General features: G+C 35.1%; 1 protein-coding gene across 1 annotated transcript in view; it reads left to right on the top strand.

Moving 5' to 3' along the window:
- AK9 (adenylate kinase 9) overlaps positions 1-24,404 on the top strand; it is a 75,422-nt gene that overhangs the window by 1,286 nt on the left and 49,732 nt on the right. Inside the window, exons 2-15 of the mRNA XM_054195285.1 lie at positions 22-151; positions 2,533-2,596; positions 4,995-5,047; positions 5,132-5,228; positions 9,094-9,206; positions 11,984-12,154; positions 12,858-12,983; positions 15,344-15,418; positions 16,862-16,960; positions 18,881-19,020; positions 19,105-19,285; positions 19,713-19,857; positions 21,990-22,109; positions 23,714-23,847. Of these exons, the coding sequence (XP_054051260.1) occupies positions 35-151; positions 2,533-2,596; positions 4,995-5,047; positions 5,132-5,228; positions 9,094-9,206; positions 11,984-12,154; positions 12,858-12,983; positions 15,344-15,418; positions 16,862-16,960; positions 18,881-19,020; positions 19,105-19,285; positions 19,713-19,857; positions 21,990-22,109; positions 23,714-23,847 (1,635 nt within the window). The 5' untranslated portion in view covers positions 22-34. The remainder of the gene's footprint in view (positions 1-21; positions 152-2,532; positions 2,597-4,994; positions 5,048-5,131; positions 5,229-9,093; positions 9,207-11,983; positions 12,155-12,857; positions 12,984-15,343; positions 15,419-16,861; positions 16,961-18,880; positions 19,021-19,104; positions 19,286-19,712; positions 19,858-21,989; positions 22,110-23,713; positions 23,848-24,404) is intronic.

Consider the following 24,404-nt stretch of genomic DNA (forward strand, 5'->3'; position numbering starts at 1 on the left):
CAAGTTTTTTTTTCCTCCCAGTCTCAGTTAATATATGGCTTCACAAGAGGAAAAAACACCTCAGCCCTTTGCAGACATCTTCAATGAAGATGAAGCTGAAAAATCCTTTCTGTTATCCAAGCCCACTTGCTTAATTATCCTTGGAAAGCCAGTAAGATCTCTGATAGAAGGTTTTTTTTCAGATATTCTGCTAACAATTTTACTTTTCCTTTCAAAACATTAGTTTAGTAACAGTGCCAAAAAGATCAAATACCTACTTCTTTATCTTTTCCACTTTGCAGATCCTGCAGAGTGTGGTAAAGATTCTGGTCTCATTTAAGGAGGCTAATTTTTGGCCTGAGTGACCATTCAATTACAAGTAGAAGTATTACTGTAATTTAAAGTCGCATGTTGCTCAAAACCTTTCTTCTCTTTTCACATCAGCAACTGGATTGTTTTTATGTTATTTCAGTATTCTAACTTTAAAAAAAAAAGTCAGGTTAAAGACATAAATAGGCATAAAAGAACCTTCAGGTTTACGTACTGACTTACAGACATGCAATGAGGTGTTAAGTATTTAAATGAACTTTGATGTAATTATATGTCATATGTTTGGGAATAACTGAAGTCTGCCTAGCTGTCCTGAGAGGGAGATCTGTGTTGCATTTTAACTATAATTCAAGGTCTCTCTTTTTCTCAAATAATTTGTGGCCTACTTTACTTAGGAAAATTTGATGTTTTGTAATCACAGACTTCTCAGATTTCTTTTTCCCAAATGTAGGAGGCTCTACAGGTGTTTTTACATTAGTGCCTTAGTTTGCTGAAGGGGGTTCTTTTTGGTGCAAGTTTGCCTTATGTCTATGCTGAATCTGGTATGCACTTAAACATGCTACTGGTGCCCTGAAAGCTGCAATGAAAGTGTGAACACAAGGTCCTTTAGCAGCTTGCCCTCTGCATTTGTGTGTGATTCTGTTAGGTACCACAACAGAGCCTGAAATGACTGCATGAAAATCCGCTTCACGCTGCCTAGCAGGTAGAGAGATAAATGGTGTGCACTTAGAACTGGCAACCAAACTTCAATGCTAGTTTACCCACCAAATCAAGCCCCAAATCAATGCCATAGTGCAAAGATACAGCTACGTTTCCTTTCTTCAAAGACTTTCGCCAGGCTGGAAGGCTTCCAGTCCCTTGTGTTTGCACAGGTCTGCATCCTTTCTTACTCCTTGGGTCCAGTTGCTGGGTAATGCTTGGCTGCAAATCTTTACATCTGACCAAAATGAGAAAGGAGGTAGGGTGGTGTTCTGCATGGGGATCAAACATCACAGTGAGACTGTATAAGGTGATAGCCAACAAGTGTGCCTTATGGTCAGCATGAGACTTGAAAGAGTGCTCAGTAGAAATCTACAGTGGACTGTCTCACCTAGTTTTAAACAAATGCCAAATTTCTAACTTTACATTAAAAAGGTGACTTTACATTTTTATAGACCAAACCATCATAAAATAGTCATTGAAAGACAATGCAAAAAACATACAAGAAATTTAAATTTCTTGTATCTGAAATCACTGCCTTCAGTAGATGCTTGATATTAATGCACTTTTTAAAAAAGGGTCGAAATTGCACAGTCCTGGCCAGAGGACAGGGAATTAAATATTCTATTTTTATGATAATATCTTTTATTGATATGTCTGATGCATGCCTGAGCATCTATCTTAAATAAGATACATTTTTTAAACTAAAAGCATAGTGCCATTTAAAGCAAAATGAAATACATATATCCTCATCACATCTATAAGATGTAAGATATGACTAGGCTGGAGTGTTTGCAGATACACTGTTAACTGGGAGTGTGATTTACTTGTGGTTTTTTACTATTTCTTTAATCACAAAATTTATCTAGGGCAAACAGACTGTCAAAAAAGGTCTTCTTGTATGGCCTTGGAAAAAAGGGCATAATCCCAAGGGTGGAAGATGGTGAGTTTTGCAAAATCCCATTCAGGTAGCTGTATTATTAGAGGCCTCATTACTCTTGGTTTTGTTGGTTCCTCAGGAGTCATGTAAGTGATAAATATTTTGTCAGTATATAAACCATATTTGTTGACTAACAAGGGAAGTTTTTACATATTCATTGTTTTAGTAAAAGCATACTATCCCTACAGCTGAACAAGTTTGCATCATAATTTGCTTTAAGACTGAAGATAATAAATTTTAGTCCTAAAGAGTTTCTCATATGAATTTTTGCGCAAATGATAGCTGAGTTTTACGTAGAATTTAGATAGAGTTACTCAGAAACAAAGTCAGTGTAATTATTTTTGAAATAATAAACTGCAAAGGACAGTAACAGTATATTAGTAATCCTATGCTGTATAAAATAGAGGACGGTATTAAAAAGAGTGTTTGCGTTTGCCCAGTGCGTAGCTCAGAGGCTCTAATCCTGATCCTGGTAGCTTTTAATTGTTTTTATCACATGAAAATATATTCTTTATTGTGTAATATGTTTTGGGTTTTTTTCCTTCTGCCTGTTTTTCTTTTAAATGTGTGTTTTTCATTTTAAGGGTTCTGGAAAGAAAACCTTAGCTAGAAAACTAGCACAAATATGGAAATGCATTTTAATAGAAGGTAAGCATACGCTATATTTGGAACATTGCATTGGCTTCACAATAACTTTTGGTTTAGAATACTGATAAGAGCCAAGTAACCATTTTGCCAGAAATACAAATGCTGAAATACAGCCTTTTAGTTAGAGAGAGGCTTAGAAAATCACTTTTTTTTGTCTCCAGAAGGAGATATACGTAACAGATAATAATCAAGTTCTTTCCCCAATCCTGTAAGGTGATTCATGTGACCCTTCTTGTTCACATGGAGGCAAGTCATTCAACTCCAGAGAGCACAGAGAGTTTCCAACACAGACCATGAAAAAATAGAAGGATCCTTGTGTTTGGGCAGTGCCTAATACAAGGCAAGGGGGGATGTACTCCAGGAAACAGAAGCATAGCTTTTGTGTCAGTTTAAGTAAGAATGGAAGGAATGGGAGCTGGCACTTTAAATTTCTAAAACAAAAACATCTGATGGCTTATTTCAGAAGATGTAGTTAATTTCTCCCACCATGCATTTTCCAGAATACAAGATATTATTTCATTTTCTAAGCTATCAAGCTCCATTTCTGACAGTCCCTCTCAGCAAAGATTTTTGAAGATCTGTGGAGTAAAACCTTTTGCTTACAACGTTACCAACACATTGCCGGAGATTTTTTTTTTTTTCATTTTGAGGCATCTCAGTGAGAAAGTAGGTTCCTACTAAAAATAATTAAGTCTCTGGCAGTTTTATTTTCTACTAATTTTGTCAGCAGTAATGAAAAACATTAAAAAATCTGTAATTTTTTTAAAGTCCTGGTAATATTTTTTGTATCTGTGACATTATATTCACAAATCTTGATTCATTCACTTGAGTTTTATGAGAAAAAAACCTTTTCCACTAAATTTGTCCTACCAGTTTGAAGGCTAATATAACCTTTTTAAGTAGAAGAAAAGAAAGCACATAATAACCTTCACGATGAAGAAATTTCTTGGGTGCCTCTTTGGGGACACCAAATTATAAATCTTATTTTACAGTAGATATGTGTACAGTTGTTCTGATTATGAACTAACTCTTTATATATTGATTTTCATTACATTTTTTCTTTAAAAAGTGCCCTGTAGTATTTTTTATTGTTCTAATAAAAGCCCTCTAGTGGACAGCGTAACACTTCACATCCCTGTGAATACACAGGCTTATTTATCAAATGAAGTATCTTTATCTTGTTTTGAAGATTTGGAATTATAGTATGGTAAAATTCAACTTAAATAAAGTGCTTTTTTGCCTTATGTAAATATAGACTTTTTAATTCATAGGATTGTCTACCAAAAAGTAATACATGGTCCAAAACATAGATCAGACCAAAATTGGCAGGCACCTTAGGAATGTACTGAAGGCAATCCACACTGTTTGAATGCATTTAAATCATTACTGACAAATGTCTATCAAATCTAGGCATTCTATCTCTGTAACACAGTCTTTTCCATTAGAAAGTTTTTCGTAATGACTGATGTAAATCTCACTTACTGAATTTTTATGCCTCATTTCTAGTAGATTCAGAATTATTCTTTTCTTCTTTTTCTCATGGTATTTCTTTTATCTTCTTTTGTGTACTGTATCCACTCATGTGTACACACAAACATATTTCCTCAACTTTTGCTAATAGTTTTTTTTTTTCATTTTCCACATCAAAAAGAAAGAAACAAAGAAATTCAACATACAAAAACATGAGTAATATAGCTCAGGAAGGATCTCCGGAGGTCATTGAGTCCAACCTTCCACTCAAAGCAGGCTCCACTAGAGAAGGTTGCTTAGGGCTGTGTCCAGTTGAGTCTGGAATATCTCCAAGGATGGAGACTCCACCAACTCTCTGGGCAACACCTTCCAATGTTTGACCACCTTCATGATGAAAAATTGCTTCCTAATTACCCCATTGGAATTTCTCATGTTCCTACTTGTGTCTGTCGCTTCCTGTCCTATCTGTGCTTCTGTGAAGACAGTGGTTCTATCTTTGTGCCTTCCCATCAAGTAGTTAGACAGCAATAAGAGCTGTCATGTTTTCTCCGGGCTGAACTAGGCCAGTTCTTTTGGCTTCTCTTAATATGTTCAACACTTTTAATCGTCTTGGTTCCTCCACTCACTTGTACTCACTTCAATGTCTGTCCTGCACTGTGTTATTTATTTAAAAAATAATCAAAGTCAGAGAATAATTACATAGGAAAGGTGTTCACAGACTTTTTAATTCGACAAAATACTTTCTATCCATTTAGCCTGGCCCTAAATACAATGGCTGTTCATTCAAAAATAGTCTGGTTGCTTGGAGCACACATACGTATTTGTGTGTGTGTGTGTATGAATGTATGTATCTCTGCATGTACATGTCTGTATAGAAACTATTTTTTTAAATTATGTTAATTTTATTCTATCTGATGTGCTTTCTCAGCTTTGGAAGTGATTCAAACAAATATTCAGGAAGAAACAGAATACGGGCTTAAGGTAAAGGTCTAATCTTCTATTGAGTTTTGTCACATTCTTAACAAATATAGATTATGTAAGACTATGTTTTGCATTTTACCTTAGTGTCAAGAATTGCTTTTTAAAGGTCAAAGTATTTCTGAAGAACTGGTTACAGAAATGATTCTAAAGAAGATTGAGTCACCAGAAGTTGCTCATTATGGTAAGTGTATTTACTGCCTAAACTTCTTAGAATGAGCTAGCTTTAATTTTGACACACTTTGCATCCATTACTGCTCAAATATAATTAATTTGTATTAGAAGGTACCATCCTTTCTTGTGCTGCTCAGGTTGTGGAATACCTGTAAAATGAGAGTGTATTTAGGGATTCATTTACCAATATGAGAGATCAGAAAGTGTCATACCAATCCTATGTTGTGTTAATTTTGGGAAAATGAATTTGCCCCAAATTTTAGGTGTTGCTATGACTCTCATTTGACAATATTATCTGGTTAGAAAAGTGTTAGGATTTAAAATACAGGTATTTTTTTTGCTTGAATACTTCTATAACAACAACAACAAAAACCCACTAGCAAAAATATTTTAAAAATTTTAAATAATTAAAAAGAAGGAAAACAGACTATTTAAAATGCAAAGTATTATGGTTTGGGATTTTGTTTTGTTTGTCTTACAACATTGTTTATTCCCATTGCATTTTGTCACCGAGAGTACGGTAGATGAGAATAGTATTGGCAGTGGTAATAATTCTTCCTTTTGAGGAAAGATTATGTCATTTGAGGCATTTAAAACTAGTGCCGCAGATCTTGCTAGAGTCTGAACCTGCTTTCCCAAAGAGAAAAACAAATATACTGCTAAGTAGAAAGAAAGAAAAAGAAAATGTTTTTTTTCTTTTTCTGGTGATGACTTTTATTTGAAATTTACATTATAGGAGAGAGACAGGTATAGTGCTAAGAAAATGTTAAGTTTTTACTGCTCTGAAAACTAGCACACTTCTATAAGATTTCAGTTGCAATGCTTTTTATTCCTTCTCTAGTCCAAGACTCAACAGTTTTGCAAAAGATGCAGCCTTACCTGGTGAGGCTTTTAGAACAGTAGGCAAAAGACAGAGAAACAGGGAAGAAATAAAAAAAAAAAAGGAGACTATGAGGAAACAAAAACTCGAGGGAAGAAGTAGCAAAAGAAATGCCACTCTCTTAATCCCTATGTCAGGACTTCAACAAAAGCCTGAAGAGATGTCTGTGTCATCTGAGTTCCCTCCCCTCTTTGAGTTAGTCTGATGATGAATGCCCAAGAAGTGTGTATCACAGAGGACTACAGAGATCCTAGAGACTGTAAACATGACTATAAAGTTGATAAAAGTTTGGTTCTTGTAGCCAAGTCATTTTCTGTATTACAGATACCCCAAAATAGCAAGGAATAGAATAACCTACACCCTCAGTATTTTTCCTACCAGCTAGAACTTATCTCCAAACCAGCTTTTGTTAAGTATTTTCTAGTTCTAATCACTTTTCATTTAGCAACTATTATCTTAATGTAATCCTTGGAAAGCTTAAGTAGGCTTTCAACAGGAACTAATCAGTCAATTCGCTATAAATTATTCATTAACGATTTTAGAAACAGAGTTGTGTGAGAGGCTGAGGTTTTAACTTCTAACGTTTATTTTTAACATTGTAAAATACAAGTTTCTAAACAGTACACACAATGAGGAATTCTTTTCAATTATATTCTTCAACCTAAATACTAAACACATATTATGTTGGAGAATGATGTGTCAGAGTGACTCAGAAATGCCAACGCCAATGATAATATTTAAAATTGTCACTAAAACCAGATTTTATTTTTTACTTCTGAAGGAGATCAAATATGAAGCTTCTAAGCTATTTCTTGACATAAACTGTGTCTTTTTTTAAAATAACATAGGCACTGAAAAATAGCAAGCATTACTTGGTTTTTAGGGTACTGTAGGTAAGAAAATACAGAATTATAACTTTTACATAGCTGATAGGCTTGCTAATTATTTTTTTTTAATAAAACAAGAAAACAACCAGAAGTTCATGTCACGTTAACCTAAATAATATTTGCAAAGGAAAAATCTATGCTATTATCACAGGGGAAAACTGCTCAATTAGCATGATTTAAATCAAATCAGGACCAAAGTTTTTATTGATTTATTAATGGCAAGTAATTAACTGACAAGCCACAGCACTAGGCACTTGCCAAATGTTAATAAACACCTAAAAATTTCTAAACACCCTCCTAAAACTAATTCCAAAGAGTATACTCAAACTTGCATCCTCTCTCAAAGATGGGTGGAAGCTAAAAGTACACATTCCCTTTTCTGAGAATGCATGTTCACCTATTTAAGCACATTTTCTGTTGGAAATGTGGGTGCGCTGGCTCTGTCTGTGTGTGCCATTTCCTACAGTCTACTAATCCACACACCAGTGAGGAAGCTCCTCAGGAGGTCACACACACACTCAAGGTGTGGGTCAATATGTGTTTAACCCTGTTCTGTCAGTCTAGTAGTTGAAATGCAGGTTACTCGCAGCACCCAACAGAGAGGCTGCTCTGTCAGGCCTAGACAGAAGGTTGTAGAAGGTTTGTACATCAAACCTCTTTTGGCTGCTGTTCTTTTACCTTGTTCTTACTCTAAGGTCAGTTTCCCCAGTAACAAATTTTAATGCTTCTTTTCAAGATGGCTCCTTCTCTCCTCAAAAACTTCTTGGTAATCCCTTGGTTACTATTTGATCTGGTTGATGGTAGGTAAACTTCATCATTCTTGGTCTCCTCACAACGTTATCAGTCTGGGGGCAAATATCTTCTCAGAGAACAGTTTGGGATAATCTTTCCCCATGTTAACGCTCCCATTCCTGCCGCCTCAGCTGTTGTTATCTGGGGTGTCTTGATAAGCAGAGGCTGTGGAGACTCCCCACATCTCACTACCTGTTAGAATTCTCTGAAGTTATCAACAACTTGGAATACAGGATTTTAATTTCCTAGAGGAAGAACTATCCATTATGCTCTCACTTGCTTGTCCTCTGCTATAAATTTTGCATCTATAGATAGTAGCTTCCCCCAGGAAGGAGGAGTCTTCAGTCCTAATACCTCTTGCAAAGACTGCTGCTGTTTTTGTGCTGCATAGACTTGCATTTAAATGTTATCACATAAAATTCTAGCATTTGAAGCCACACCATTTCTCTAAGGGAATATTCTCATTATTAGCCTCAAAAAAATCCACCTGATTCTTGTTTAGTCTCACATTCTGGCCTCATTATTGAGTTCCTTGCTGTACAGTAGTTCTTTACTGCTCTGCATGCAGCCATTAGTACTCTCCTAAGAACACGAAGCCACAAGTTCATCAGTTGAGCTGAGCACTCTAATTCTAGGGAAAAGGTATTATTACAACCGTGCTTGGCGTACATAGTTGGTGTCTGTCTGCCAAAGGGAACTCAGCATTGTGAATCCTGAGTGAATGGATGCTTACCAAGCTAAGTGCCTCAGTTTGCATACTGTGTGCATAGTGCCTCCTTTTGAGAGGATTTAATATCCAGGAGCACTACGTATCCCAGAGAGTTGTTCAAGCTCCTTTTATTGTCCATAGAAGTGAAGACCTTTGAAGATTGTATAAAAAGCGTAGACTCCTAGTTTAAATGCTTTGTATCGTAGAGTGGCTAGTTTTTGCAATGCCTTTTGCAATGCCTTTAAAGTGTATTAGTGGCAAAAATGGTCACTAAAAGCTTGTTACTTTTTAGTCACTACAATGTCTGAACTAGGGACGTGAAACAGGTTGTATGAGTATGATCTTTAATGTCTACATGTTTCTTATATTTCTTAACTGAGTTAACAAACTTTGAGAGTCCTATATCAAGTTGAAAACAACACACTTTTTTGTCTGTATTTCATCTGAAGTAGACATGGGTGCACAGTTTTTTTAATAGTGAAATGTCATGTACTTGGTTTAAAATTGTGCCAGTAAATAGATGTATTGTTTAAAGCAGATGAGTATAACTACTCCTATATTTGAAATAACCTTCTAAAAGATATATTTCATAAAATGTGTTTGGCAGGTTATGTTCTCAGTGGATTTCCTTCTCTCTCAGAGGAATACATGACTGTTTCACAGCAAATAGAGAAAATAAAGAATCTGAAATTAAAACCGGATCTCCTGATTAACATTAAGGTAACATCACCTTCAGTAACTTGCTAGTCATTTTTCTAATTATTAGTAGACTCGTATGCTGCATAAGTCAAAAGGTAATATTTTCCCTTGTGCATTTGAGTATAGTATTTATTTATTAAGGAAAAAAAATTTCTTCTCTTTTGTATTGGAATGGAATTACACTAGTTTGTTCCATTATAAGCATCACCCATCTCCTAAAACTTCAGTAGCAGTTGCAGTCTTTGCACCTCTACCAATTAGAAGATGAAAGTTTTCATGAAAAGAAAACTTTGAACGACATGATTTTTAGGGGATTTTGGATACAGGTACATCTGCCATTCATGTATTTCAGGAAGAAACTTTTTACATATGGAAGTTAGAAAGCAAATTGTTTTATTTTTTACTCACTAATTGTGAAACTGCTTCTTAGTTATTATTAATTCATCTAATTTACAAAACTCAATTTCTTCATGAGTAGTAATGTGACGTAACAGATACTTTGCAAAAGTGACTCTGATATAACCAGAGAAACATAAATCATTGTTAGTGTAGGATTAAGAGGACTTTCTCAATGTAACTTAAAATAATGGACAACTTGGATATGTCCATATTAGTAAATAAAACAAGGCAAGGCTGCCAACTTGTTTGGCAGAACACAGCTAACCTGTGAGTCAGAATGGGGTGGCCGTGTCCAGAGTGCCCACTGGGAAAGGCCCTAGGCCTGTGCCATTTTCCAGATTGTGCACAGCTATTATTCAGCAGGGAGAATACTAGCTAGCCCACACCAAATTTTGCCAGACTGCATGCAGACCAAGTAACAGTATGTATAATCATGAACAAGGGTTCAGGCCCTTCCTCTTGCAAAGTTGTATTATCAACAACTAGATTATTTCCATCTCTTACTCTGAATGTGCAGAATGAGCTGCCAAGGCAACTCTGAATAATCAGCTTCTGGTGTTGTGCTCCGTTCTCATTGGTATTTTGATTCTAGTTGTCATATCTATGTGGTTTGTCAGATGCTAAGTTCTGTGCATGGACCTAGTCTATCACTTTGCCAGATTTAAGTCCATGTTTGCTTTATTGACAAGGTTCTTCACATTCCATACTTTTGAGATTTAGTTTGTTTGACCATGCATAATGAACATTTGTGAATATCTAGTTCTAACCTTTTTTTCTTTGCTCATGGAAAGATCTTAAAACATCAGAGAAACATATTTTTGTGCTACTTTTAAGGCAGCTTTGATTTTTTCAGCTACAGAAAGTCAATCTTTGTGTTAATACCAGGTAGTGAGAAATCCCAGTTCTTGAGAATATATGTTGTATAGTTTCATGTGCAACGGTGCAAATAGAAGAGGGATACTAACTACACTAGAAAGAAAACTAAATTCTTGACTTCATGTAGTTCCTCTGGCAAGAAAACTGAGACTGAATGCTCATTAAAAATCCTTGCCCCAAAGTCAAATGAATAATTTTGCCTTTGATTTCAGTGGGTTCAAGCTGTTTTCACAGATATGTCAGAATTTTAACCATTTTTAGTATATCAAAAAGAAAGGAAGAAGGGAGATTCTAGATAACTCTGGGAATAATGAAATATTGCTATTAGTAGACCAATTTAGAGAAGTTTTGTGTCTCCAAGAAAAAGGACAGAAGATGCACCTTTCAAAAAAGAACCATATCTGGTCAAATTTCTCCTTCCCTATTTCAAAATGTGCTATGTCATATAGCAGTCATGTCATCTGTATGACTCACTGTAGAATTATAGAAATATACTGAAATATTTTAATACTTCAAGGGATACCTCAGCAAATGAGTGTAGTGTGCCTATTGCTAGCAATGTGATTTCAAAAGATCTATATTTTCTGTAGAAATCAATTTTCCATTTCTGTAACAATTTGACCTTAACAACTGCAATATTTTCTTGTTATCTTAGGTCTTTCATACATGTTTGAAGGGTAGGTGATAGTGATTAGGAAAGGAAGAATGATTATTTATTTTCTGTTGTGCCCCACCCCCAATCCCATAGTAGAATTTTAAGATCCTCATCTTGAGATCTGTTGGAGATCAAGTACAATTTAGGACAGGTCAGATAGAAGCTTTATTAACTTCGATCATAGTGAGCAAACGTTCAGACAGCATCTCCCCCTCGGATCCCCTGTTCATGTTTAGTTAGGAATGTTTTAGTTAGTTAGGATAAACTTCTTAGGCAGACCTCTCAAATCTTAAATTTTAATAATTTTACCACCAAAGACCACATCCAGATTTATCTGTGTTTAATGTTAAACTAAATTTGTGTCGGCAGAGCTTTTTATGGAAAAACCATTGGTTACTTTTCCAGAGCTCCAAACTGCTGGCCTCTCAGAGCTCTACTATTACCCAAAAGCATAGTGCCGTTATGTCAGAGGCACCTAGTAAAATTGACTTATCTTGCTCAAGTCCTAACCACTTTGGCATTAATTGCAAGAGCAATCACAAGCCTGTCTGCAAACTACTTTTATCCATAAACTACACCTACACTTGTTATACCACAAGGTATAACTTGCATGATAAAATGTGCTCAAGTAGTGGCTACACTGCTGATATGGAATGTAAAATGCTGATGGGGAAAAGCTATGCAAGGCTTTCTTTAATATTTGCTGCTTTTGAAAATTTTGTGTTGACTCAGAACGTTGGTGGAGAAGTTGTATATGAATCCAAATATTTGTCCAACAGATTCCTACTCCACATTCTGCAGTATCTGGAAAGTAATATTATTATAGCAATACAATACACGTGATTTCCTTATAATTATTCCCTGCTAGTGTTCAGACTATGATTTATGCCAAAGAATATCCGGACAAAGGCAACACCCTGATTCAGGGCACGTATATCAGAGGAACCAGTGGGATCCTAACATTATGGAAAAGCATAAGAAAGAGAAAGATCAGCATGAAGAAGAGAATGAAGAAGAAGAACAGCAGGAAGAAGAGGAGGTAAATATTGCTAATTTCTAAGCAGTGCAAGTATTATAATGTACTCTAGACAAAGAACAAATTCCGATATTCTAAAATATCACCATACTACATTATGAATTAATTTCGCTGACTGCTAATCTTCATTCAGTTTCTGTTCTGCTTTACGAGATGGTGGATAATACTTAATTGGTGGGTTTAAATGACAGGAAATGGTGATTATTGTATAGCTTAACCTGGATTCAGTCTCTAACTCAGAAGTCACTGAACTGTTTCTTGCTATAAGTTAAACGGGTGTATCAGGATAAAAATGACTCTATATTGTCTGTTTCTTGGCCTAAGAAAATAAGAGTTCTTAATTTTTGTTTATTGTAGCAAGTTTTACTAGTACTTGCAGCATACTTGCGTGTTTTCTGGGTTTGGTGTTAAGCTACTACAACAGGATTTTCTTTTCTTTCATGAAGGTATTAATTTTGAATACAGGTTGAATTGTTCTCATTTATAATGCTGTCCAGAAACTTATCAATGTAAGTTCTAGGCACGTTCCTCTCAGTTTGCAGAAACCACACTTCATCAGGATAGGATCATGGTCAGCAATCACTGGGTTAATACTCATTGCAGTACTCTGGAAAACTACTTTATTTACCTTTGAGTAGAGTTAAGTATTAGTTTACTACATTAGTTTATTTCTGTATCTTGAAATGTTTAACTTTTCATTCTGCAGATTGCAGAAGATCCACTTAAGATGTTAGAATTTTTGCATCAATTAGTGCAGAGGCCTGAAGATGTTCTTGAAAATGCTGAGGAAAGAGTTGGAATGTATAAGGATATAATGCTTCCTCATTTAGAAGTAAGAAAAAGCTAAATATTATGATTACGCATAACAAAAGATTGTTTAAAATACCTTGAGCTATTTTTTGCGTTTTTTTTTTTGTTTGAGATTTATTGTATGCAGGTGGGAACAAGGCATGCTACAGCATAACCCCAAGTTCTGAAATTCATACTGAAATCAATGATACAAAGTTGTCATCTGTAGGTGTTGTTTCTACTCTAGAGTCGAGATAAAGTAATTGACTTTGAGTTTAAGAGTCAAAGTCGACCACCCAGAGAGGTGGTGGGGGCCCCATCCCTAGAGACATTCAAGGCCAGACTTGATGAGGCTCTGAGCAATCTGATCTAGTTAAAGATGTCCCTGCTTACTGCAGGGGGGCTGGACTAGGTGACCTTTAAAGGTCCCTTCCAGCCCAACACATTCTATGATTCTATGAAACCATACCTCCCACCACAGGCACATCCTTAACCTGGGAGGTGAAGTATTTGAAGAGCCCAGTGTACCGTCACTATTACTAGAGTCCATTCTAGGATGCAATCCCATAAGAAATCTGCTCTTTGCATCCATTGCCTTCCACTCCAATAGATTCCCTTCCTCATCTGCTGCATTGCCTGCAGATTTGTATACCAAATAATTAGCCCATCAGTTTGCTTTATCACCTATTTAATTTCTGCAGCAGCTGTGACATTGTTTTTTTCTTTCCTTGTTGTATTCAGGAAAGTTGGATTTACTATGTATATTCCCCCTCCGCCCCGCTTCCCTCCCCCCGCAAAAAAACCAATAAAACTCCCAAGAACAGGTCCAAAGCAATAATTCATTCTTTTCTGTTTTCTTTTTCTTTAATCTCCTGGTACAAGCAACTGGAAAAGCCTCATGTTTGCTATGCAATTGACAATTGCTGTTTATTCATGCCCTTCGATTTCCCTATGGATTAAATAAACCTATAGATAAAATTGCGTAAAACTGGTATAATGTTCTTTTCTAGAAAAACAAGTTTGTTACTGCTGTGACGGGGAAAGCAGAAAATGTGATATCTTTAATCATTATACAGTCTCACACGGATTTCTCTTAAGCAAACTAATGGAAAGGTGTTTAGATTAAATTACTTTAGGATGTACACCAAACTTCAACACTTTCAACATTAGTTAGTAGGTCTTACTTAGGCTTCACTAATGATGAATGTATTAGTGAACGTATTTAGTGGTCCACTAATCCAATAAAAGAACATAGGGGCCTATCATTGGCCCAGGTAGAGGTTCAGATGATGAAATTGAAAAAAAAAAAGCTTATAAGATGTGCAGTTTGCACTGAACTGGGATAGGTAGATAGAAAGAACTTTGGAGAACAGACTTTGATTTATTGATAAGTTGTTAGGATGAAATTGAGTAGAATAAGTGTGAAATATTACAGTTAGGGAGGAAAGGTAATGAACAACAACAACATGAAATAATTGGCTAGACCTCAGTACTGCAGACCATCTGCAATCTGTGGGGTTTTAGTTCATCATAAACTGAGTCAATAAATGTGCTACCATTGTACAAAAGCAAATATTATGGATGTACTAATAAGACCATTGTATATAAGAGAAACACAAACTACTATCTTCTCTGCAGAAGAGTATTAGAAAGAAGTAATTAGTTATCTATTTCTGCCAAAGACAGGACAAATAATTTAATTTATAGTATAGAAGACTTAGACTAGATTCAAGGAAATGAACTCTGACCATAAGTGTAGTGAAGAACTGGAACAGATTACCTAGAAAGCTGTGAAGTCACCTTCACTAGGCTTTTTCGGGGTTGGGGTTAGACCAACATCTGTCAGGAACAGAGTGAATGTTCTCAATGCTCAGCCAGAGTCATTAACAATGGACATGGGATGTCTATTTTAGTCTAATTTCTTATTTACTAATGGGAAAACTGAAAGTAAGAAAAATCAAATACGTTGTTCAAATTTTATGGAAACAGAGTCGGGACCAAAATGAGAAGACTGGTCTCATGGCTGGTGTTTCCAAGAAATCTGTTAATTGACATTGTCACCATTTTCCAGCAGCAAATTAAGGTAGTTCGACAATTAGAAGTTACAATTCATACACAAAGTCTTACTATATCTAGATACTGTGTAGCTGTCTTGCATTTGAGCTAGGATATTTAATCTTTTTTCTGAACCGATTGTAACTCCAGTTTTGGAATTCTCTCTGTATTATCCATCACCAAATAAAAGTTTCCCTCCAGAAGATTCTATAAGTCATCAGTACAATGAATCTTTGTTTTGATGAAGTCCACAGGAGTCCAGCCTTTGATATGTATAGGAACAGAATGAGCTTCAATGTCATTATCTGGTTAACTGTACTCGATGAGTATGTCTTTGTTCTTAAACAGGACTTGATGGCTGAACAGGATTGCCAATATCTTATGGAACTGGATGGAAATCAGCAACCAGATGATCTCTTTGTAGTAAGCAATGCACTAACTTAGTTAACCTCCACTAGAAAATAATTTCTCCGTTCTGTAGATTGTTTTCTGTATTAAGGTGTTGGCAAAATTTTCAGTTGTGTATAAAACTAATTTAATTACTATTAGAAAACATGACCTTTGAAATGCTTGCTTTTGTTGCTCTGTTAAAACAATTATAAGATTCACTGCACTGCCCCCAGGCTTACATATATGTTACATATTTTCAGGCAGGCTACAAACTCTTGTATTGTATCCATCTGGTTTTAGCTCTTTATTTTGTGTATTAGTGTAAAATATCATTATTAACACGAAAACTTAAAACATTTTCGGTATTATATATTTACAGAATTGGCTTATTTTGTGCCGATGTCTAAAATAATGGCAGAAATTTTATGAACTTTGTTATTGTTTTACAGTGTAATAGCAGACACTTCATTCTTTCAACAATTCTACTGAGTGCTTTTGTCTAGATTTTTAGCTCATAACATAGCAACTCATTCTCCCTATTAAAAACTGCAATGATAAAATTTGAAGGTAAATAATCTTATCCTCTGCCTCAGAAATAAGAGTTGCTTCAAATCAGAACCTAAACTATGGGGTTGAAAATGAAGTGAGAGATTGTCTTTGACAATGTAGGAAGTGAGCTGCTTCTGCAGTTTCCCCTCTGTTTGAAACAAATTGAATCAATTACAATTCTGTAAGTATTATTTCAATTTATGCTTAACTTTACTACCAAGAGTAGTCCTATGGGGAAAAAACCCCACATTAATTTTGCAGAGTTGGAGCATAACATTTCCTCATTTACAATCTGTTTGTGAACATTGCAACAGAAAATTTATAGTAAAGGCAATCAAGTTTTGTAATGATTCCCACCATTTTACCTATGAGTGAGGCAAAAACCTATTATGAAACTAGTGCAAACAACAAAATTTGCTTTTTCATTTAAAGTACACTTGCATTCAATCAAGATTACATTCAGGAAATCCTTCAATTAAATTTAATATCAATTGATTCTCATTGGCAGACATCTGGTTTAAGTATCTTTTGAAATAAATTACCCAAAGCTGTATTACTTCCGAGCATGCATAATCTCATTTCCTAAAGAGATTTTCCTCATTTTTAGATTGGAGCTCTTCTGAATAGTTCCAGTGTTTTGTGGGAAAGAATCCTTCACAGCCTATTCCTTTAGAAGCCTTGGGATTCACAACATAATGAGGACATATCAAGACTGTGGTTCAGCATTTTCCACTGCCTGTATCTACCAAATAGCTTGTTAAAACTCAGCTCAATAACTAGCTTGACTCCAAGCTAGAAACTGGGCCTTAATGTATATGTAACTATTATATAAATAATAACTTACAATTTCATAAATACTTTGGGGGTCCTTTCAGATCACAAAACCGGTTCCGATTAGTACTAAGTCAAGAATTATTTTCTCTTCAGTCAGTGGTAGTTCGACTTCAATCTCTGGGTGTTCGAAATGCAGCTCCTATAATTAGACTTCAAAGCCAGCAAGAAGAAATGCTGGAGGGACTGGAAAATGTAAGTGTGCTTTTCTAAAATGTGATTGACTGTAATAATGATAAAAATATTTTTTATTTTCTGCTGTAAGCTTATAACACCTTTGTTTCACAGCAACCAGATTGTTTTACCATGCAATAAGGGCATTTTTTGAGCCTTGATTTTCTAGAAATGTGAATTTAAGATAATTCTGTGACTGAAATCCACTTAAAAGTGTTAGAAAAGAAAAAAGGTCTGTCATAAAAAAAAAAAAGGTGATTATAATAACATTTTGAACAAAATGTTTGTTTTAGCAATAGAGGAAGAATGAATTCGTTCTAAGAAAAGAAACTTTAGCCCAAGGAGAACAACCTCAGCAGCCAACTCTTAGCTCAGTCTTTATTCTTTTCCTGAATGAGAAAGAGCATGCTAATACAAATTCAGCAACATCCTACATAGCTGAAATCACATACATTGTATTTTCTGTAATGAATTAGAACATGACAAGTTAGTGCTGAATTTTTCTGAATCGTGACGATTGTAATTTCTGTCCCTTAAAACTGAAAAACAGAAGTCTTTGCATAAATGTCTTCACCTATGTTCCCTTGCAGTCATCTTTCCTATTTCTTAAACAAAACTTTGAATATATTAATGGTACTGTAACTGGGAGACCCCGCTACACATTTTCAGATAAACACCCCTCCCTTCACTTTTCTCTTTTCTTAGTCCCTGACAAATTCACAAGTGAAGGACTTCCTGTGACAGAGGTCATCTATATTTATTAGGTAGTCAATTCGTGTGTTTGTGTTAGTATATGTGCAAGCTTTTAGCATCCACAGTATCTGGGGCAAGGAGTTTTGCAGCTTAACTGGACGTTATATACAGAATTGCTTCCCTTTGTGTTGAACCTGCCACCTTTTAGCTCCGTGTCTTCTAGTTGTTGATATGCAAAAGTCAGTAAATAGTTTTGTTCTCTGTATCTGCCCTTTAATAGCTCATGATTTCAGACTTCTGTCCTGTTCTTATGCAGCTATCTTGTTCCTGGACTGAAGAGTTCCAGTCTACTTAATCTTATTTGTTCTTGGATGAAAATCTTTTTCTGTGATTGATCAATCATATTACCTTTTTCTGATTTTCTTTCTAATTCTACTGCATACTTTTTGAGATTAGGGTAGCAGAATGCACTAGCTGTAAAGATGACGGCAGGATTTATACAATAAAAAAATAAACCTTTATCTTCTATTCTCTCTTTGCTAAACATTCCTAACATTCAGGTTGGTTTTCTGACTGGTCTTGGGCATTGACCAGATGTTTTCATGGAAGCATGTATTGTAATTCCAAGGTCCGTTACTGAGTAGTGACAGTCAATGGCAACTCATCATTTTCTGTATAAAACTGCTGTTTTAATGCCTGCCTTCCTAGATTCAGTTCTTCAGAGACAGCATTTGTCTGTACTATTCTGAATATTTTAGAGTCACCACAAACTTCAAGATTCACTCACTATTCACCTTCTGTAAAAGGTCTAATAAACTTACTCCTATCACATGACATTTCTGCATGCCTAAAAGAGATATTTTGGCCTTGCTATTCCCCTACACAGACCGTGGTCCTTTCTTCACCCCCTTTAGAAGAAATCTTGGCCATTTTCTGTCGTCTTCAATAAATGTCTGATTTGTACCTCATTATCATTTTAAAGTTCTGAAAATAATAAACGAAGCCTACAGGAACTATTCTAAGTACTATTTTTATTAAATAAAATTGAAAAACTAAATAGTTTCTCCTTAAAGTTGTCCTACAATTCAGAAATATGTAATTTCTAAAACATATTCTAAAAAGCACGATGTGGGTTTCTTTCTAGGTTTGCTTATTTTCCAACAAAATTTTTCAAAAAAGGCTAAGAACAAGGCCCGTGTATCTTCCAACAAATATTACATTTGCTGTTATTGCTGTTTTAATAAACAGGATGAACTTCTCCGGGTTCTGTCATCTTACAAACTAATAGCACACAGATATCGGTGGCGTAGAAGCAAGTGGGGGCAAGTATGTCCTGTGGCCCTAAAGGAAGGTGATATTGTAATGGGAAACCCAGACTTGGCTGTCAGGTTAGCAGAATTTGACACTTTTTGTTTTTATTTCCATTTTATAAGATAACTGTCTGTATCTGTCAGCTTCTCTTCTGTTTTAAGTTTTCTAGGTAAAATGTATGTACTGTCATCCCCAGAAGCATTGAAAACATTTATGTTGAATCCACGGCCTTACCTGTTGCCACCAATGCCACTTCCTCCTTGTAAAGTACTAGTATTTGGTCCTCCATTCTCTGGAAGAACAACTCTTTGTAACCTAATTGCACACAAATATAAAGGAAAGGTAGGTTTACAAATTTCTTATGTAACAAGGGTATCATCTGAGGCTTGGGAATCAGTTAAGCACATTCTTATTCTTGTTCTGTTATTAACATACACATTACAGAGGAAACATAGTAATGTAGTGAAATTCATTTGTATAAAAGTAGCTAAATTTCAAAAATATGTTTATTTACCCTCTTATGTAAGGTGAATATTTACGTGTCAGTTATTTGCCTTAGCACAAGAATATTTTGAATAACTTTGGTACCTAAGGTAATGAAATGTAAATGCAAATTCAAAATTATTTTTAAAACCCCTGGACTTGAATTATATGTAAATTTCTCTGAAATTTGCAGAGCTTTTCCAAATTCATTTCATGGTATAGAAGTCGGATCAGATGCTATATTTCTCTTCTGTGATATTTTAATTTTTTCAAATCATTTCACTAGGTTCTTGATATGGCCAAACTCATTCAACCCCATATGGAAGAAATAAGAGAAGAAAACATTGAGCAAGTGCGAAGAGATACAGTAGAAAAGGCTATAACAGCAGTGAAAAATAGGTTGGAATTAGAAAAACAGTCAAGCGAATCAGGTGAATAAGGTGTTCTGTGGTCTTTGAAGCTATCTTATTTAACTGAAGCAATTGCTGTCACTTCAACTTACAAAATACTAGAGAAGTTATTCTGGTTGTTGTGCATTAAATATGAACTAAAAGAACATGCAGTGAAGGGAATAGCTGAGTAGAATCCAGTATTTTTGATATATATAAATCCTCTGAAGTTGAGGGCTCTATGTAAGAGTTTTCTGAGCTATTTTTGAAAGAAGAAATTGGTTCTGATTGATACTGGTTGGAAACTTTCCGTTTGAATGACTTTCTCACAAGTTAAATCTCTGTAAAATTGAAATTTTCTTCAAGAAAGCAGTTCGTCAGATAGGCTGATATGAATCCATAACGTACAGATTTTCCACTTTGGAGCAGCCTTCCGAGTATGCTGTCTCAGGTGGCACATTCACAAGACTCTCCAGCTCAGGTCACATTTAGACTTCTTAAGCTGCCCAGGTTTTTGCAGTTTGATATATTCAGAAAATATTTTGAAAAGGTGAAAATAACATGTTCTTTTAATATCTGTTAAACAAAATTTGGATTTTCTTGTTGCAGGAAATTTTGTGGTTTTTTTCAAAATTATTTCTTTTGACATGAAAATTTTCCATTGAATTGGACCTGCTCTTTCTAATTACCTGTAGTTACGGTTCAAATGGACAATCAGGCCTTATTCCACTAAGTAAGGAATCACCGTATTCGACTTACTCATGGGTAGACACATATCTAACAAGAAGTCAGAATATTCCTCTGGTGCTGCAAGACACAGAAGCTGACAGTGATACAAAAACCATCGGTGTTGCAGTAAGAATAATGGTGAACTATGACACCAAAATTAAAACCATTAAACAGTGTTATGTTCTAGAGTCCTGGCTTTGCAAATACTTTTGAGGATAGATATGTGAAATTATATTAGGATTAATAAGAACTTAATCCTTATTAATAACCTTGGAGAGCTCAAGCAATTTTATTGCAAAACACAATTACAAATAGATGAAGGATGTAAATTGTCAGAGAAAATAAGAAAGCTTCAGAAGGGGAAATTAAATATTTTTGGAAGCTTGAATCTAGATCTAGGTAACTATCCCAGAAAGTATTTCCTATTCCTAACAAAATTATTTAGTTAATTACCTAGTAAATTCTGCCTTTTGAGAGAATTAGAGAGAATCACTAAAAATTACGCAAAAGACTTTTAGTCCGTTTAATTAGGTAAATGACCCCCGACTGTCCTGAGTGCTCCCAAGTCCAGTTCAGGGATAGACAGTGATGCTACAAAACTCCACTGAAGTCTGCAGAGTTTCTGTTTACTGTCAGAGTAGGTCAGGAGATTGAAGCAGTTGGTGCTGAGGACTCAATATCCATGTCATGCATGGAGGACTTTCAGACTAGCTGTATTGTGATCTCACGGGCTGAACACTTAATGGTTTCAGCATAGTAAATGTGCATCTGGAAGGAATCAATTAGTTTGCGTGTTCCAAGACTGCTTTGCCATATGTACCAAGGCATGGGAAGGATCAGGAGATTCACTTAAAACATACTCTTATGATTCAAACTAAAAAGGTAACATATACACACTCAGATGGTCTCAGTTTGTTGATGTGCTTACATGACATCCAGCTCAAACATTATTCTGTTTGAGGCAGGGGAAATAGGGGAGGGTATTAAATCCGTTGAACTGAAGAAGTGTTCAGGACCTGGTCTAGTGGGAGGTGTCCCTGCCCATGGCAGGGGGGTTGGAACAAAATGATCTTTAAGGTCCTTTCCAACCCAAACCACTCTACGACTCTATGATGTGTGTATTTTTAAACTTTTTTCTGTCTTTTGTCATATTTCTGATCTCTTTTCTTTTAAGGGGAGAAACAGGCATATAAAAACTAGTACTGCTAGAGCACCATTTGTTTCTGACAGGCTGATGGGTACTAGTCTTGTCTTCACTAGGGCTGGAAAAGTGCTTGTGATTCCTAGGAGGCACTGGAGGATTCCATAGACTGGGAGGCTGCAGATGAAGAGCGGGCTGACATGTAGCTTGTTTAGTCAGATGGATTTTGTGGTGAAGTATTTGTATAAAAGGCTTTCCTACTGATCTAGTTTTCTGTGAAAATAATATGATTTCGTAACTATAGGAGATTTGCAAGAACATAGTAGTGTCAAAGAAGCAGATGATTCCGAAGAAGCCACTAAATCTGGAGAGGGAATAAACTTGGAAGAGGGGATTACAATAAAACCTGCCATCACCTCAGAAGGTAAAGAGTAAATCTTAGCTATTTTAAGCATGTCATTCCATGCCTTCAGCATGTCTTGCAAATTAAAAATTGAAAGATAATATTTTTTTCCCTCGTTTGTAGGACTATTTTAATTTTTTTCCTTGTTGCTAATACTATTGTTTCAAGAAAACTAAAATGAAATGGTGCATTTTGTCATTGAAAGATATTGACCCATTAATACCACATTAGTGCTCAGGGGAAAAAGCTCACACTGACCTTTGTAGGAGCTAAGCATTTTGAGGAAAAGTTTGGTATTTTCATTTACTTATCTTTTTATGTCATAAGATTGCTTCAGAAATTTTTAATTCATAAGGAGAATAAGTGTTAATTCACACACAAACAAAAAAAAAATAAGCAAAGAGAGGACCTGAATTCAGGAGTGGGAGTTTTTGCCACTTGAATATAAGAAACTTGAAAGCATGCTAAGTTTTAATTAATCTGTTGAAATATGCTTAAACAAATGAAATATGTTTGTAAGCATGACATGGTTTACAAACAGTAGTATTTTCTTCATACAGAACAGACTGACATTTCATCTCAACTAAGGAAGACCAATTAATGGACATTAATGAAATATATTCATAAGGATCTAAATGGAAATTAAATAAACATGGATTGTGAGAAATTTACAAATTTCTTTGTCTTTTTAAAGAAAACATTTTGTTCCTTCAATTAGATTCTTCCTTTAATTTATGACATACAGCAAAAGATATTGAAGAGAGCACTAAAGAAAGATCTATTTCTTGAACTGGAGAAGTAGAATACAGTATCTTAAGATATGATAACTGTAAAGTCTCTTTGCTTTTGGGTTTGGGTTGGATTGAGTTTTTTTGTAGAATGGAAACACTTAGTAAGATATTGTCCCTTTCCTAGGGAGACTGTAACTTGGCAAAAATAACCTGATAACATGTAAATTTGTGCATGTAAAAATTATCAATGCAATCAGTGAAAAATCTTGGCATAATTACAGAAAGTATGGCATTTTTTCCAAATTATACTCTTCACATAGTAGATATTGTAGTTGCTTAAAACAGTCCTTCACCAAATTTTATCAAATTAGTATGTAAACTGTGAAATAACTCTGAGTGTTCCTTAAAAATTTTTTAAACAATTGCAGTCATTGCATCAGCAATTAACAACAAAATATGGATCCAATATGAATGTTTTATGCATCTTAGGGAATGCAGGCTTCTTGACTGTTGACAATACACTGTCTGGGTCTATGATTTGTATTGATTTTTAAATTAATCTGGTTAACCTTTTGATTTAGGAATCAAAGAGAAATTCTCAGGTGCTGCAGGTGCCTGTTTGTTCTAGTACACAAACGTAATTCCATTCATATCAAAATAATATTTCACTTAGTGGTAGAAAATACTGTACAGTTAAGAAGTACCCTCTAGAACTGCATTCAGAAGAACTGGTATTTGATTCTTTCTCAGTATGATTGTGTAATATTGCTTAAAATGACTGCTGCACTGTTACTATGAAGTGGCTGTATCTGATTGCCTAGCAGTTATTCCTCACCAGAGGAAATCAGTGTTTCAGAATTTTGTGAAGTGCTTTAAAAAAATCTATATTGTTAGGAATATCAGAGATAACTGCTGACCACCCAGAAGTTCAAGCGATGGTAGAAGAAGCCATAAAAAGTGCATCAGTCTCAGAAGTTACACCGTCACCTGAAATATATGCTGAAGTACTGGAGAGAGCTATTGCAGAGGTAAAACAAGTGCTATGTAGCAAAGCACTTTTTTTGTAAGAGCAACCTGTAACACTTTATACATTATCAATAAATATTCTAAATGTTTCTGTTTGAACGATCGGTTTAGTTTATATCACATAGTTTGAAAGCTTACATAGGATTGAGGAGAGACTGAGCAAGATCATGAAAAACAAATCTATTGAGGACTACTACATATATATATATATATATATAAATTATTTCTGTTTTGCAAAGTACCTGGGCTGCAAATTGTTAAAGGCTGGGAGTATTATCTGAGGAAAATATCACTGTATGCTTGCCCTATTCTTATACTCTTAGCCACTATTAAAGAGCTCAACACCAGATACAAGTGTTTGAAAAGAATTGTATATGAAGGTTTATCCAAGAATCTTGAATTGTTTTAAATTTGTTCACTGGTTTGTAACTATTGAAACTGGAATCCAAATTCTTTATAGGCAAACTTAAAAAAACACTGGCACATTAATCTCTTTTTGTTCAAAATGTTTTTATTTCGTTCAGACATATAAAGTTATAAATGTCTTACTTTGTATTGA

This window comes from Rissa tridactyla, chromosome 3 (genome assembly GCF_028500815.1).
Source record: "Rissa tridactyla isolate bRisTri1 chromosome 3, bRisTri1.patW.cur.20221130, whole genome shotgun sequence".
Classification (NCBI taxonomy): domain Eukaryota; kingdom Metazoa; phylum Chordata; class Aves; order Charadriiformes; family Laridae; genus Rissa; species Rissa tridactyla.